The 15,329-nt window shown below is 40.2% G+C and overlaps 1 protein-coding gene across 1 annotated transcript in view; it reads right to left on the bottom strand.

The window, feature by feature from the left end:
• The window catches only part of LOC138979423 (uncharacterized), a 53,722-nt gene that overhangs the window by 17,305 nt on the left and 21,088 nt on the right, over window positions 1–15,329 (bottom strand). The window contains exons 2-3 of the mRNA XM_070352149.1: window positions 1,727–1,898; window positions 67–249 (exon numbers count right to left, since the gene is read on the bottom strand). Of these exons, the coding sequence (XP_070208250.1) occupies window positions 67–249; window positions 1,727–1,898 (355 nt within the window). The remainder of the gene's footprint in view (window positions 1–66; window positions 250–1,726; window positions 1,899–15,329) is intronic.

The following is a 15,329-nucleotide window of genomic DNA, read 5'->3' as shown; positions in this document are numbered from 1 at the left end:
TATGCTATCACCCCAAAACATTACAAGAGAAAACAACCCAAACTAAAATTCTGTACAACAGTAAACCTTTCATCATGTTCTGGTACTTGGCCGGTTCAAAGTAGGGTGGCGCGTTGGGCTTTATGAAGACGTCAGCAGTTATGGAGGAGTATCTGTTTGCACTGTCAAAGCAGCTATATGTCACTTGATAGTGAGACGCCAGCCGGGCATTTAGCGTACCTTGGCTCGGAAAGAAATTCAAGCAAAAACCTGCAGAAAATATATATTTGGCATTAGATATACTTCATTTTGATATTATGATATTATATAAATATATGTTTTGTCTGGGAACAGCAAAACCCTTCTCGTGCAAACGATTTGGCTATAACCACCTCAGGCTTTTCTCAATGTAATATGTGACCCTCCACCACGAAATGAGTCGCATGTCACCTTTGCATGATTTTCATATTTTTACATTTTCCTAAAGAGTTGTGTATGCTCTATCCAGTGGTGAAAACAGTTATAGAAAAGAGCAAAAACGGTTTGAGTTATAAGCATGTGACTAAGGTGACCCTCACACTGTTACCAGGCACTCCCGGCCCGGACTTATATTAAGTCTAGCGCAGAACCGCGCGAGGTGACATGCGACTCATTTCGTGGTGGAGGGTCACATAATTATGAACATACCTCCAATAAGACATATGGTCAACATTATTGTAGCTCCCTGTCCAAAGTCACACAGTCACATACACACACACACAGTCACACACACACACACAGTCACATATACACACAGTCACATACACACACACATTCACATACACACACACACACAGTCACATACACACACACAGTCACATATACACACACACAGTCACATACACACACACAGTCACATACACACACACACAGTCACATACACAGTCACATACACACACACACAGTCACATACACAGTCACATATACACACACACAGTCACATACACACACACACAGTCACATACACACACACACACAGTCACATACACACACACAGTCACATACACACACACAGTCACATACACACACACAGTCACATACACACACACACAGTCACATACACACACACACAGTCACATACACACACACACGGTCACATACACACACACACAGTCACATACACACACACACACAGTCACATACACACACACAGTCACATACACACACACACAGTCACATACACACACACACAGTCACATACACACACACACAGTCACATACACACACAGTCACACACACACACACAGTCACACACACACAGTCACATACACACACACACAGTCACATACACACACACACAGTCACACACACACAGTCACACACACATACACACACACACAGTCACATACACACACACAGTCACATACACACACACACAAACATACACACACACACAAACGCTCACACACAAACAAACACACAAACACACACACACATACACAAAGAAACACACACACACACACACAAACTCACACACACACACATACATACACACAAACAAACACACACACACACACACGCACACACACACACACACACACACATACATACACACAAACAAACAAACAAACAAACACACACACAAACTCACACACACACACACACACATACATACACACAGACAAACACACACACACTAACACACACTCACACACACACACACACACACACACACCAATACAGACGGATATGGCGAGGCGGTACTTACCGGGCGGCTTGGCACAGGGCAGAACACGGAAACACCCGGTGCACGGGAAGCTGGGAGTGATTCTTGCCAGATTGACTTTGTTTCCTTGGCACTTGATCTCCATCAGGTCTGACCTACTGCCTGTTTCAGTCTCATTCAGCACCACACCTGTTTTGTCCAGCTCCAGCAAGGTCTGCAGGGGAGGACAAGGTCACTATTATCATCATCCTTATCCTCCTCCTCCCCCTCATCATCATCATCATCATCATCATCATCATCATCATCATCATCATTATCATCATCATCATCAAATATTTCACCATCGGAAATCAGATGATCCTTCTTCATATGTGGCGCCAGTGATAACTATTTTTAAAGTTTAAAATCTTGGAAACAAAGGGAAGTAATCATTATGCATGCATTTAATGTCCTGGCAACAGGAACATAAACAAGAATTGAAAGGAACAAATCACTTTGTTTTCCTCAAAATAAAGCTATGAATTTGATACTGACGGCTGTTGGCGCCTAATCTGAAATCTGTCCTTAATTGTTGTTCTTACCTTATTGATCCTTATCTGATACAATGATAATAACTACTCCCTACTGTCGCTGTCTGTCACAGCGTCATATGCTGTTCGTGGCCTCATTGTTAAGTTCAGCTGGAAGAGTCTTGGTTACTCGAGGCTAGCCAAGAATGTAAACGTCAATTTCTCTCCGCCTGTCTCTCTCTCTGTGTCTCTCTCTGTCAGTGTCTCATCGTGGTAGGTGAAAATAAGAACAAGTCGCGTAAGGCGAAAATACAACATTTAGTCAAGTAGCTGTCGAACTCACAGAATGAAACTGAACGCAACGCAACGCAGCAAGACCGTATACTCGTAGCATCGTCACTCCACCGCCCGTGGCAAAGACAGTGCCAGTGAAATTGACAAGAAGAGCGGGGTATTCGTTGCGCTGAGAAGGATAGCACGCTTTTCTGTACCTCTCTTCGTTTTAACTTTCTGAGCGTGTTTTTAATCCAAACATATCATATCTATATGTTTTTGGAATCAGGAACCGACAAGGAATAAGATAAAAGTGTTTTTAAATTGATTTCGAAAAAAAAATTGATAATAATTTTTATATATTTAATTTTCAGAGCTTGTTGTTAATCCAAATATAACATATGTATATGTTTTTGGAATCATCAAATGATGGAGAATAAGATGAACGTAAATTTGGATCGTTTTATAAAAATTTTTTTTTTTTACAATTTTCAGATTTTTAATGACCAAAGTCATTAATTAATTTTTAAGCCACCAAGCTGAAATGCAATACCGAAGTCCGGGCTTTGTCGAAGATTACTTGACCAAAATTTCAACCAATTTGGTTGAAAAATGAGGGCGTGACAGTGCCGCCTCAACTTTCACGAAAAGCCGGATATGACGTCATCAAAGACATTTATCAAAAAAATGAAAAAAACGTGTGAGGATACCATACCCAGGAACTCTCATGTCACATTTCATAAAGATCGGTCCAGTAGTTTAGTCTGAACCGCTCTACACACACACACACACAGACACACACATACACCAGGACCCTCGTCTCGATTCCCCCCTCTACGTTAAAACATTTAGTCAAAACTTGACTAAATGTAAAAAGCGTAGGGGATGAAAGTTCTGGGAGTAGAATATGTAGACATAGCACATAATTAGACAGACATACAAACAAACAGACAGAGTGAAAGACAGACAGACAGACAGACAGACAGACAGACAGACACACACACACACACACACACACACACACACACACACACACACACACACACACACACACATGCACAGAGGAACTAAAACACACACGCATGATGAGAAATATTGACATGTTTTGTTCTATGTTCAAATCAATTAAGTAGATGTGTACTGCCGGGCAGTACATACCCCAAGCGAAGTCGTCCATCTGTGTGTACATGATTCTCTCTCTCTCTCTCTCTCTCTCTCTCTCTCTCTCTCTCTCTCTCTCTCTCTCTCTCTCTCTCTCTCTCTCTCTGTCTTAAAATGTGTCATCGATGACGTGTTTTCATACTTGCTAATGCGGCAGGCTAATCATGACGTCAAATTGAAACTTCTTGAAGTCTCTCAGAAAGGGACATGAAAACCATGTGGGGGTTACTGGTTTGGGCTGAAAAAAAACCCAACTCCACCTAAAATTCAAGCGCCTATGGGGCTGAATTATGCAGCATAAATTGTGAAACATCAGGATATCTCACACTTTCAATTCTGCCATCATGTCAAATCTGACAACAAACCTACCCACAAAATGTCATAAATATCGGTGTAGAATTGAGACTTAACGGTTTTTAACTGCCAAAAATAAGTTTTTTTGACTGGAATAGTTTGTCTTGAAATTCAGTTTGGGACAACGGACCCACCCACTAAATTTCATAAAGATAGGTGAAAATTTAAATGTAACGGTTTTTAACTGCCAAAATTATGTTTTTCTTCAGGAAAAGTATGGAGTGAAAATCAGTTGGGGACAACGAACCTACCCACAAAATTTCATAAATATCGATGAAGAATTGAGATTTAACGGTTTTTAACTGCCAAAAATAAGGTTTTTTGTCTGGAAAAGTATGTCTTAAAATTCAGTTTGGGACAACGGACCCACCCACTAAATTTCATAAAGATAGGTGAAGAATTGAAATTTAACGTTTTTTAACTGCCAAAATTATGTCTTTCTTCTGGAAAAGTATAGAGTGAAAATCAGTTGGGGACAACGAACCTACCCACAAAATTTCATAAATATCGGTGAAGAATTGAAATTTAACGGTTTTTAACTGCCAAAATTATGTTTTTCTTCTGGAAAAGTATGGAGTGAAAATAAGTTGGGGACAACAAACCTACCTTTAAAATTTCATAAGAATCAGTGAAGAAATAGGATTTAACGATTTTTTAACAGCCTTGACACTGAACATTAATTTTGATAAATCATTGGTGATGTCATCATAAACCAGTCGTTGTAGTTGTCGTCGTAGTTGTTGGTGTTGTTGTTGTCATGTTCGTTGTCGTGATTGTTGTTGTTCTCGTGTTGTTGTTTTTGTTGTTGTTGTTGTTGTTGTTGTTGTTGTTGTTGTTGTTGTCGTCGTCGTCGTCGATGTCATTTGTTGTTGTTGTTGTTATCGTCGTCGTCGTCGTCATCGTCGTCGTTGTCAGAGGTTATTTCTAAAGATTTCATTGATAGTCTTTGTTCTCGTCACCAAGACTTGCTAAGAACAAGCTTGGAACAGCAAGAGTTCCAAGAACAAGATTAGAACAACTCATTACATCATTACCAGTACGTCATTTGTATTTAGAACACACTTTAGAAAAAAACTCTTCAGCTACAAACCAGTCACCCTCACATGTCCGAGGTGTTTGTCTAAACCACTTACTGAAATGTTTTGAGGTTTAATGACCATACACATGTTGAACCGGTGAGTGTCTTCCGCTGCTTAATTCGCAAATAACTATTTTATTAAAGTCCGCTTGAAACGCTCAAAGATGAAATTCCATGTTAAAAAGTGACAAAAGTTTCACATTTTCCCGTTGTAACAGCTTCCGATGATATTATATGAAAATTCTGATCCTCTGAGAGGATTCCCCGAAACAAAATCAGTTTGTACGCCTAATTTTGATAGAATTGTCCAAACAGTGTCGCTAATATTGTGCTAAAAGATGAATTCTAGAACAATGTCCAGACAGACACCACTTGGCAAAAACATTTTCAGTGCTGGGAGATGAAAAAAAAAACTACCTCGCTACGCGCGGGCTCCGCCCGCGCTCCGCTTGGATAATAATTGTCAGTACAGTAAGTACTGGTGTCACATGACTGATGTGAACCAGTTGATTGGCTAATGGCGATGCGCTAAAACTGTTAGCGCACTCTTGGAGTGCGCTAACTTTTCCACAGAGCGTATTCTTCCGCCCTTTGCCAAAGTGAGAGTGTGCTCTCATCCTCAGAATTAATTAATGACATGTAGCTTATATTCTCCACAATACCAAATAAAGTAGATGTGTACTGCCGGGCAGTACATACCCCAAGCGAAGTCGTCCATCTGTGTGTACATGATTCTCTCTCTCTCTCTCTCTCTCTCTCTCTCTCTCTCTCTCTCTCTCTCTCTCTCTCTCTCTCTCTCTCTGTCTTAAAATGTGTCATCGATGACGTGTTTTCATACTTGCTAATGCGGCAGGCTAATCATGACGTCAAATTGAAACTTCTTGAAGTCTCTCAGAAAGGGACATGAAAACCATGTGGGGGTTACTGGTTTGGGCTGAAAAAAAACCCAACTCCACCTAAAATTCAAGCGCCTATGGGGCTGAATTATGCAGCATAAATTGTGAAACATCAGGATATCTCACACTTTCAATTCTGCCATCATGTCAAATCTGACAACAAACCTACCCACAAAATGTCATAAATATCGGTGTAGAATTGAGACTTAACGGTTTTTAACTGCCAAAAATAAGTTTTTTTGACTGGAATAGTTTGTCTTGAAATTCAGTTTGGGACAACGGACCCACCCACTAAATTTCATAAAGATAGGTGACAATTTAAATGTAACGGTTTTTAACTGCCAAAATTATGTATTTCTTCTGGAAAAGTATGGAGTGAAAATCAGTTGGGGACAACGAACCTACCCACAAAATTTCATAAATATCGATGAAGAATTGAGATTTAACGGTTTTTAACTGCCAAAAATAAGGTTTTTTGTCTGGAAAAGTATGTCTTAAAATTCAGTTTGGGACAACGGACCCACCCACTAAATTTCATAAAGATAGGTGAAGAATAGAAATTTAACGTTTTTTAACTGCCAAAATTATGTCTTTCTTCTGGAAAAGTATAGAGTGAAAATCAGTTGGGGACAACGAACCTACCCACAAAATTTCATAAATATCGGTGAAGAATTGAAATTTAACGGTTTTTAACTGCCAAAATTATGTTTTTCTTCTGGAAAAGTATGGAGTGAAAATAAGTTGGGGACAACAAACCTACCTTTAAAATTTCATAAGAATCAGTGAAGAAATAGGATTTAACGATTTTTTAACGGCCTTTAAATCATTGGTGATGTCATCATAACCCAGTCGTTGTAGTTGTCGTCGTAGTTGTTGGTGTTGTTGTTGTCATGTTCGTTGTCGTGATTGTTGTTGTTCTCGTGTTGTTGTTTTTGTTGTTGTTGTTGTTGTTGTTGTTGTTGTTGTTATTGTTGTTGTTGTTGTTGTTGTCGTCGTCGTCGTCGATGTCATTTGTTGTTGTTGTTGTTATCGTCGTCGTCGTCGTCATCGTCGTCGTTGTCAGAGGTTATTTCTAAAGATTTCATTGATAGTCTTTGTTCTCGTCACCAAGACTTGCTAAGAACAAGCTTGGAACAGCAAGAGTTCCAAGAACAAGATTAGAACAACTCATTACATCATTACCAGTACGTCATTTGTATTTAGAACACACTTTAGAAAAAAACTCTTCAGCTACAAACCAGTCACCCTCACATGTCCGAGGTGTTTGTCTAAACCACTTACTGAAATGTTTTGAGGTTTAATGACCATACACATGTTGAACCGGTGAGTGTCTTCCGCTGCTTAATTCGCAAATAACTATTTTATTAAAGTCCGCTTGAAACGCTCAAAGATGAAATTCCATGTTAAAAAGTGACAAAAGTTTCACATTTTCCCGTTGTAACAGCTTCCGATGATATTATATGAAAATTCTGATCCTCTGAGAGGATTCCCCGAAACAAAATCAGTTTGTACGCCTAATTTTAATAGAATTGTCCAAACAGTGTCGCTAATATTGTGCTAAAAGATGAATTCTAGAACAATGTCCAGACAGACACCACTTGGCAAAAAAATTTTCAGTGCTGGGAGATGAAAAAAAAAACTACCTCGCTACGCGCGGGCTCCGCCCGCGCTCCGCTTGGATTAAGCAATTTGAATCAACATTGTAGATGCATGAAAGGATGTACAGAAATAATAGCTACAAACTTTGTACCAACAAATGTATGAAATTGAATTGTGACGTTTTTTCGTCCAAAACTTTCGAGAAACCCTGACAGTGCCTGACGAAGGGAGTTAGCATTATTTTGTAAAAAGATATAAAAAGTGAGATTTTTCATGTGTGTTGAATTGAAACGTCAATTTAGAACCTAACTCGAAAAGATAACGGACTGAATTTACTTCCTCATTGAAAGAAATACACGATACAAAGGTATAATTAAGTAGATGTGCAACGCCAAGGCACTGCATACCCCAGCGAAAGACAAACCTCTCTCTTACTCTCTCTCTCTTTCTCTCTCTCAAACACACACACACACGAACACACACACACACACACACATACACACACACGCACACGCACACACACTAACACACACACACACACACCCCAAGTCACACACGTACACACATACACACTCACACGCACTCACTCACTCTCTCACACACACTTCATACACACAAAACACACCCCCATACGCACATATAGACAGACGGACATAAACACCTTTACAAACAAACACACATGTAGGCCTATACACTTACGCACACACACACACACACATCCACCCACTCTCTCTCTCTCTCTCTTTCTCTCTCTCTTTCTCTCTTATACAAACAGACACAGACACACACACACACACACACACACACACACACACACACACACACACACACACACACACACACTGTACATACGCACAAACAAATACGCACATAGACAGTCGGACACACACACCTTTACAAACAAACACATATACACACTCATACACACACAAACATACACACACACATGCACACACACACACATTCACACACACACACACTCTCTCTCTCTCTCAAACACACACACACGCACACACACACACACACACCCCCCAAGTCACACACACACACATTCACATACACACACTCACTAACACGCACTCACTCACTCTCACACAAAACTTCATACACACAAAACACACACCCATACGCACATATGGACAGACGGACATACACACCTTTACAAACAAACACACATACACACATACACTTATACCCACACACACATTTACACACACACGAGTACAGACGCATGCACGCGTGCACACACACACACACACAAATACACACACACACACCACACACATACGAGTACAGACTCATGCACGCGTGCGCGCACACACACACACACACACACACACACACACACACACACACACACACACACACACACACACACACAAACAGTAACACAAACACATGTGCACAAAATGAACACAAACACACACACTGCGCGAGAGAGAAAGACTTCAGGGAGGCATGACGTCATGATGCATTAATTGACGTCAAAGACTTTCGACCGTGACGTATTCTTCTTATGCGAGCTTTATCCATAGACTTGGAAACTACGGAATTTCTACCCGTCCAAAACGGCCTTGGGTGGCGTTTGCTGAAAAAATGGGGGCGACTATTGCACCCACCGTATTTTTGTTAGTATGGTCCCAATTTTTGGTGAACTTCCATCTCCACCTGTAGCACGTAGCCGGGCACAAAGAATCCTTCTTTATCATGTATTATTCGGTATGCACATTTCTCAAGTCGATTACAGTATAGCGTTCACGGGATACCTCCAGCTTCGCTGGGATAACGTGAAGAAGAAATTTCAGATAAGGACAGTGGTGTCGGATAAAGCGCCTACAGACGGTACATAAAGGGTACGGGGAAATAGTTTGGTCGGTAGCGGCGCAGGCTTTACACCAGATGTCTCTATCGGCGTGGTTTCGATCCCCACGTTCGGCGAGGTATTTGTTTCCCAGAGTCAACTTTGTGCAGACTCTTATCGGTGTCCGAATACCTCCGTGTGTACACGATAATGATCCCAAGCTCACCGAGAAAGTCTCAGGGCTTGGACAACACGAATATATACACACGCAGGGAAAAACATAGAAAACAAAATGGCAGAGCAATCGCTGTATGCTCCATGGGATAGCAGCCCACATTTCCTCAGACAAATATTATGCCGAATACCAAAAATACTAATAAATATCATACCAAATACCAAAACGAGGTATCCCAAACACTTAAAAAGTATTATACCAAATGTCAAAACATATATCAAATTAAGTAGATGTGCAACGCCAAGGCACTGCATACCCCAGCGAAAGACAAACCTCTCTCTCTCTCTTCCTCTCTCTCTTCCTCTCTCTCTTCCTCTCTCTCTCTTTCTCTCTCTCAAACACACACACACACGAACACGCACACACACACACACACATACCCCAAGTTACACACGTACACACATACACACTCACTCACACGCACTCACTCACTCTCTTACACACACTTCATACACACAAAACACACCCCCATACGCACATATAGACAGACGGACATACATACCTTTACAAACAAACACACATACACACACACATACACTTACGCACACGCACAAACACACACCCACCCACCCACTCTCTCTCTCTCTCTCTCTCTCTCTCTCTCTCTCTCTCTTATACAAATAGACACACACCCACACCCACACACACACACATACACGCACACACATACACTTATGCCCACACACACACTTACACACACACGAGTACAGACTCATGCACGCGTGCGCGCACACACACACACACATACATACACACACACAAACACACACACACACACACACACACACTCACACACCCACGCATACACACACACACCACACACATACGAGTACAGACTCATGCACGCGTGCGCACACACGCACACACACACACACACACACACACACACACACACACACACACACACACACACAAACAGTAACACTAACACATGTGCACAAAATGAACACAAACACACACACTGCGCGAGAGAGAAAGACTTCAGGGAGGCATGACGTCATGATGCATTAATTGACGTCAAAGGCTTTCGACCGTGACGTATTCTTCTTACGCGAGCTTTATCCATAGACTTGGAAACTACGGAATTTCTACCCGTCCAAAACGGCCTTGGGTGGCATTTGCTGAAAAAATGGGGGCGACTATTGCACCCACCGTATTTTTGTTAGTATGGTCCCAATTTTTGGTGAACTTCCATCTCCAACTGTAGCACGTAGCCGGGCACAAAGAATCCTTCTTTATCATGTATTATTCGGTATGCACATTTCTCAAGTCGATTACAGTATAGCGTTCACGGGATACCTCCAGCTTCGCTGGGATTAATACAAAAATTCTTTTTAACTTTCTGAGCTTGTTTGAAGCGCCTCGTGGATAAATTCAGGAACACTGGTAGTCTCGCAGATAACAAGACTACCAGTGTTCCTGAATTTATCCACAAGGCGCTACACAGTTCTCGCACATGGACAGTGTGTGCCAGGGAACTCTCTCCGAAAAGCGCGCTGGGCGAGAACCACAGAATTGGTAGCAAAGTAAAGTTCAACGATTTTGGTCCTTTCCTGTACTGGAATGCGATCCATTTAGGCTTTAAAAGAATTCTAAGATGCTTGTCTCAAATTCTATCTGAAACAGAAAAGAAAATATCACTTTACAGGAAAAATATTAACAAATTAAATGTGGACACTTTTTATGGCCCACCCTGTATGTCAAGTTTCATGCAGACCGGCCCAGTAGTTTCCTTGGAACCGATCTACACACACACACACACACACACACACACACATACCTAAAGTGTGGATGGTTACCTAAGAGGCGGCACTGGGTGTAGTGCCTTTCTAGTGCACTTGCACTACAACAGCACTGGGTGCAGTACTCGCTCCGGCATCGAAGAATTTTGCACTAAAAAATGCACAAAATTTGACCTATTTCGTCGCCTATAGAGGACGGAAAGAATGTCATTTTGAACATTGTTATGACATTCTTTCCGTCAAAAAAGTCAATTTAACGGTGTTAAATGAAGCGACCATCCACACAATTAGGTTGCCATCCAGAGTTTAGGTTGCCATCCACGTGTGGATGGTTGCCTTATGGTGATTTAGGCAACCAAACCTGTGGAAACATGGGTACACACACACACACACACACACACACACACACACACACACACACACACACACACACACACACACACACACACAACACACACACACACATATATATATATATATATATATACACTGCAACCCTCGTCTCGATTCCCCGGTCTATGTTAAAACATTTAGTCAAAACTTGACTAATATTGTAAAAAGGGTTATACCAAAAACCAAAACAAATATATACCAAATACCAAAAAAGCATTTTACCAAATATCAAAAAGTATTGTATCAAATTCAAAAACCATATGATTCCAAACACAATAAGTATGCTGCCGGATACCAAACAAACAAAATAATCAAAAATAATCACTGAGGCTAGTCGGATTGTTCTCATATATTGTCCAAATAAATTTTATTCCAAATACAAAAAAGTATTATAACCAATACCAAAACAGTATTTTAACAAATATTAACAAGTCCTGCGAAGCGATATAAAAACATTTAGTCAAGCTGTCGGCATCAAAGTAACAGATTAACTCCCAAAACCGTCATCGCGAAGACTATACTAAAATAGTCTTGACTAACCACCAACAAAAAACCGAGACGGGTCACGCTCTTCTCCGTGTAGCGCGCGAACGCAGTACGTACTTACTTAAACCTATTATATGTAATTATGAGCACATTTTCATAGTAAACATGACACATGTATATGTTTTTGAAATCAGGAGAAAGTTGAGAATACGATGCAATCATTTTTAAATCTGTTTGTGAAAATTCGATTTTAATGACAACTTTAATGAGCAAACTAATTAACTATTTTCACGATGCCAATCCCATAATCCGGACTTTGTCGAAGATTGCTTGACCAAAATTTCAGTTAATTTGATTGAAAAATGAGGGCGTGACAGTGTGGCCTCAACTTTCACAAAAAGCCGGATATGACGTCATCAAAGATATCTATAAAAAAGAAATGAGAACAAAATTCTGAGGATGTAAGAACAAAATTCTGAGGATGTTATACTCCGGAACTCTCATGTAAAATGTCATGAAGATCGGTCCAATAGTTTTCCCGGAATCGCTTTATACACACACACACACACACACACACTCACACACACACACGCGCGCGCGCACACACATACACCACAACCCTCGTCTCGATTCCCCGTCTGTGTTACATCATTTTGTCAAAACTTGACTAGATGTACAAAATGATTTTATCAAATAACAAGAAAGTGTTATAACAATACCAATAAGTAGCGTAATGCGAAATTACTACATTTAGTCAAGCTGTCGAATTCACAGAATGAAACTGAACGCACTGCTTTTTCCACCAAAACAATACAGCTTCAAGACATAACCAATAATGGAAGGGCGCTGGTTCTGTGCGACGCTTAGTTTTCGAGATAGGTGTGACTGACGAAGAACAGGACGTCACATTCCAAATAAACACGACTATGTTGCAGGTGGAAACCGCTGAGATTGCATTTCTTCAGGAGGTTTCCGCAAAAATAGATATTACACGATTTGCGCGAAACAGTTGAGAAGCACACGATCTCTGAGATCTCTGTTCGTCTCGTGATAACGTTATTTTGTATGATAACGATTCACTTGCAAACTAAAGTATACAATTTGGTGTGTCAGTGGTAAATGTAAATATGAATGTGTAATACAGACAAAGCAAACACATAAACGTGTTTTTCTCGTGAAAATGTTGCGTTGTGTGGGTGTTTGGGTGGCCACGTGATGTACACAAAGCAAAGTGCGGGACGGACTCTGCCCTGTGCTGTAACACTGGCAAGTTCAAAACACGAGAAAAACGATTTCGTTATGCGGGCAGCCACGGGGGATGTATGTATTTTTCAAATGGTTGTAAAATAAGTCTTGTATTTATCACTGTACTCAGGCCATGTTCTTTTTTTCGTCACACCTAAAACCGTTATTTCTTGTGAGCGACGCAGCATTACAAGCTAAGAGAAGGTAACTCTCCGTGAAAATCGGACGTCCCCAAAACAGGGAGACAAAATAACACGCTTTCACCTTGTGCAGTTTGGCAGTTCGAACATTTCTTTTGCGTTGTTTTTGGTGTAAAACTGACCTACGATTAAAGAGCAAACATCGGCCTCGAGGTGCATCGCAATTTTGAAGAATTCGTAGCCTTTTCATATTGAGTATTTTTTCTGAAAAAAAAATGTACAGGGTAATCAAGACTTAAAAGATGGAGTACACCCTGCTGAAAATACGATTTCTTGGTGGTTCGTTCATGACTCTTACCGTCCTGATCACTTGCATTAGCAGCAGAGTGTGCGAAAGACTCAACAATACAGATAAAACACACCAACTTCGCTACTTCGGAGCTATTTTTAGCGTTCTCAGTCACTAACTATTTTTCAATCAAATGCTTACGTAAACCCATAACGTCAAAAGATGTTCGAATTTGTGTTTGCAACAATGTTTATCAAATGATTTTACAAACAACGAAACCACTGTAATTAGGAACATATCTTAATTCGCTGAATCACAATGGGTTCTTTCATACGTTAAATCGGGAAAGTCATATCTAGCATCATACAGAATTTAAAAAAATCGAAATAAATACACAGCGGCCATAATTCCTCTTTATTTGAATGAATTTTAACTTCAAAAAGATTGTTTTAGAGATAGTTAGGTAGTTAGTTAGTTGTTGCTTTTTGGGTCCAGCGGACCATAATTATAGGCCAAATCAGGACCCCTGTTTTAGAGATCAGATTAAAACAAATCAATGCATGAAAAATTTGAAAAAACAGTTGGTTACACCTACAGCTTCGCCAATCACCGCGAGAAGGAAATCGTCCACTTTTCACGCCGAAAACGAAGTGAAATTGACAAGCCAGAAAAGCGTGGTAGCGTATTGCGCTAAGCAGGAAAGCGCGCTTTTCTGTTTTCTTGTTAAATTTCTGAGCTTGTTTTGAATACAGGAAATGATAGGGAATACGATGAAATCATTTTTGGATCGATTTTTAACATTTTAAACGTAATACTTTAGTTAATTGTGATCACATTTTAAGAGTAAACATGACATATGTATATATTTTTAGATTCAGAATTTGATAAACAATACGATGCAATCATTTTTAAATCTGTTTGCGAAAAATCGATTTTAATGACAACTTTAAATTAATTTTAAAGCATCCGAACTGAAATCCAATACCAAAGTCCAGGATTCGTCGACGATTATTTGATCAAAATTTCAACCGATTTGGTTGAAAAATGAGAGCGTGACAGTGCCGCCTCAACAACAAAGCCAGATATGACGTCATCAAAAACATTTATACAAAATATATAAAACATTTTTGGGGATATCATACCCAGGAACTCTAATGTAAAGTTTCATGAAGATCGGTCCAGTAGAATATCTGAATCGCTCTACACACACACACACACACACACACACACACACACACACACACACATACTCGTCTACCTACATCTGTGGGGTACTTTTGCCCTGCCCTAAAATCACTACCACTGTGAGGTACTTGATAATTACCACTTATTTCGAACAGTTGGGCTTAAATGTCTGAAATGGTTTCTTTTACTGACAAATGAGATGCTGTGGGTCTGGATAAAAGCAATATTAATGTAATAGCTTCTGAAAAAATTTGCAAGT

The sequence above is a fragment of the Littorina saxatilis genome, linkage group LG11 (assembly GCF_037325665.1).
Source record: "Littorina saxatilis isolate snail1 linkage group LG11, US_GU_Lsax_2.0, whole genome shotgun sequence".
NCBI classification, from domain to species: Eukaryota; Metazoa; Mollusca; class Gastropoda; order Littorinimorpha; family Littorinidae; genus Littorina; species Littorina saxatilis.
This window is presented reverse-complemented; position numbering and strand designations above follow the sequence as displayed.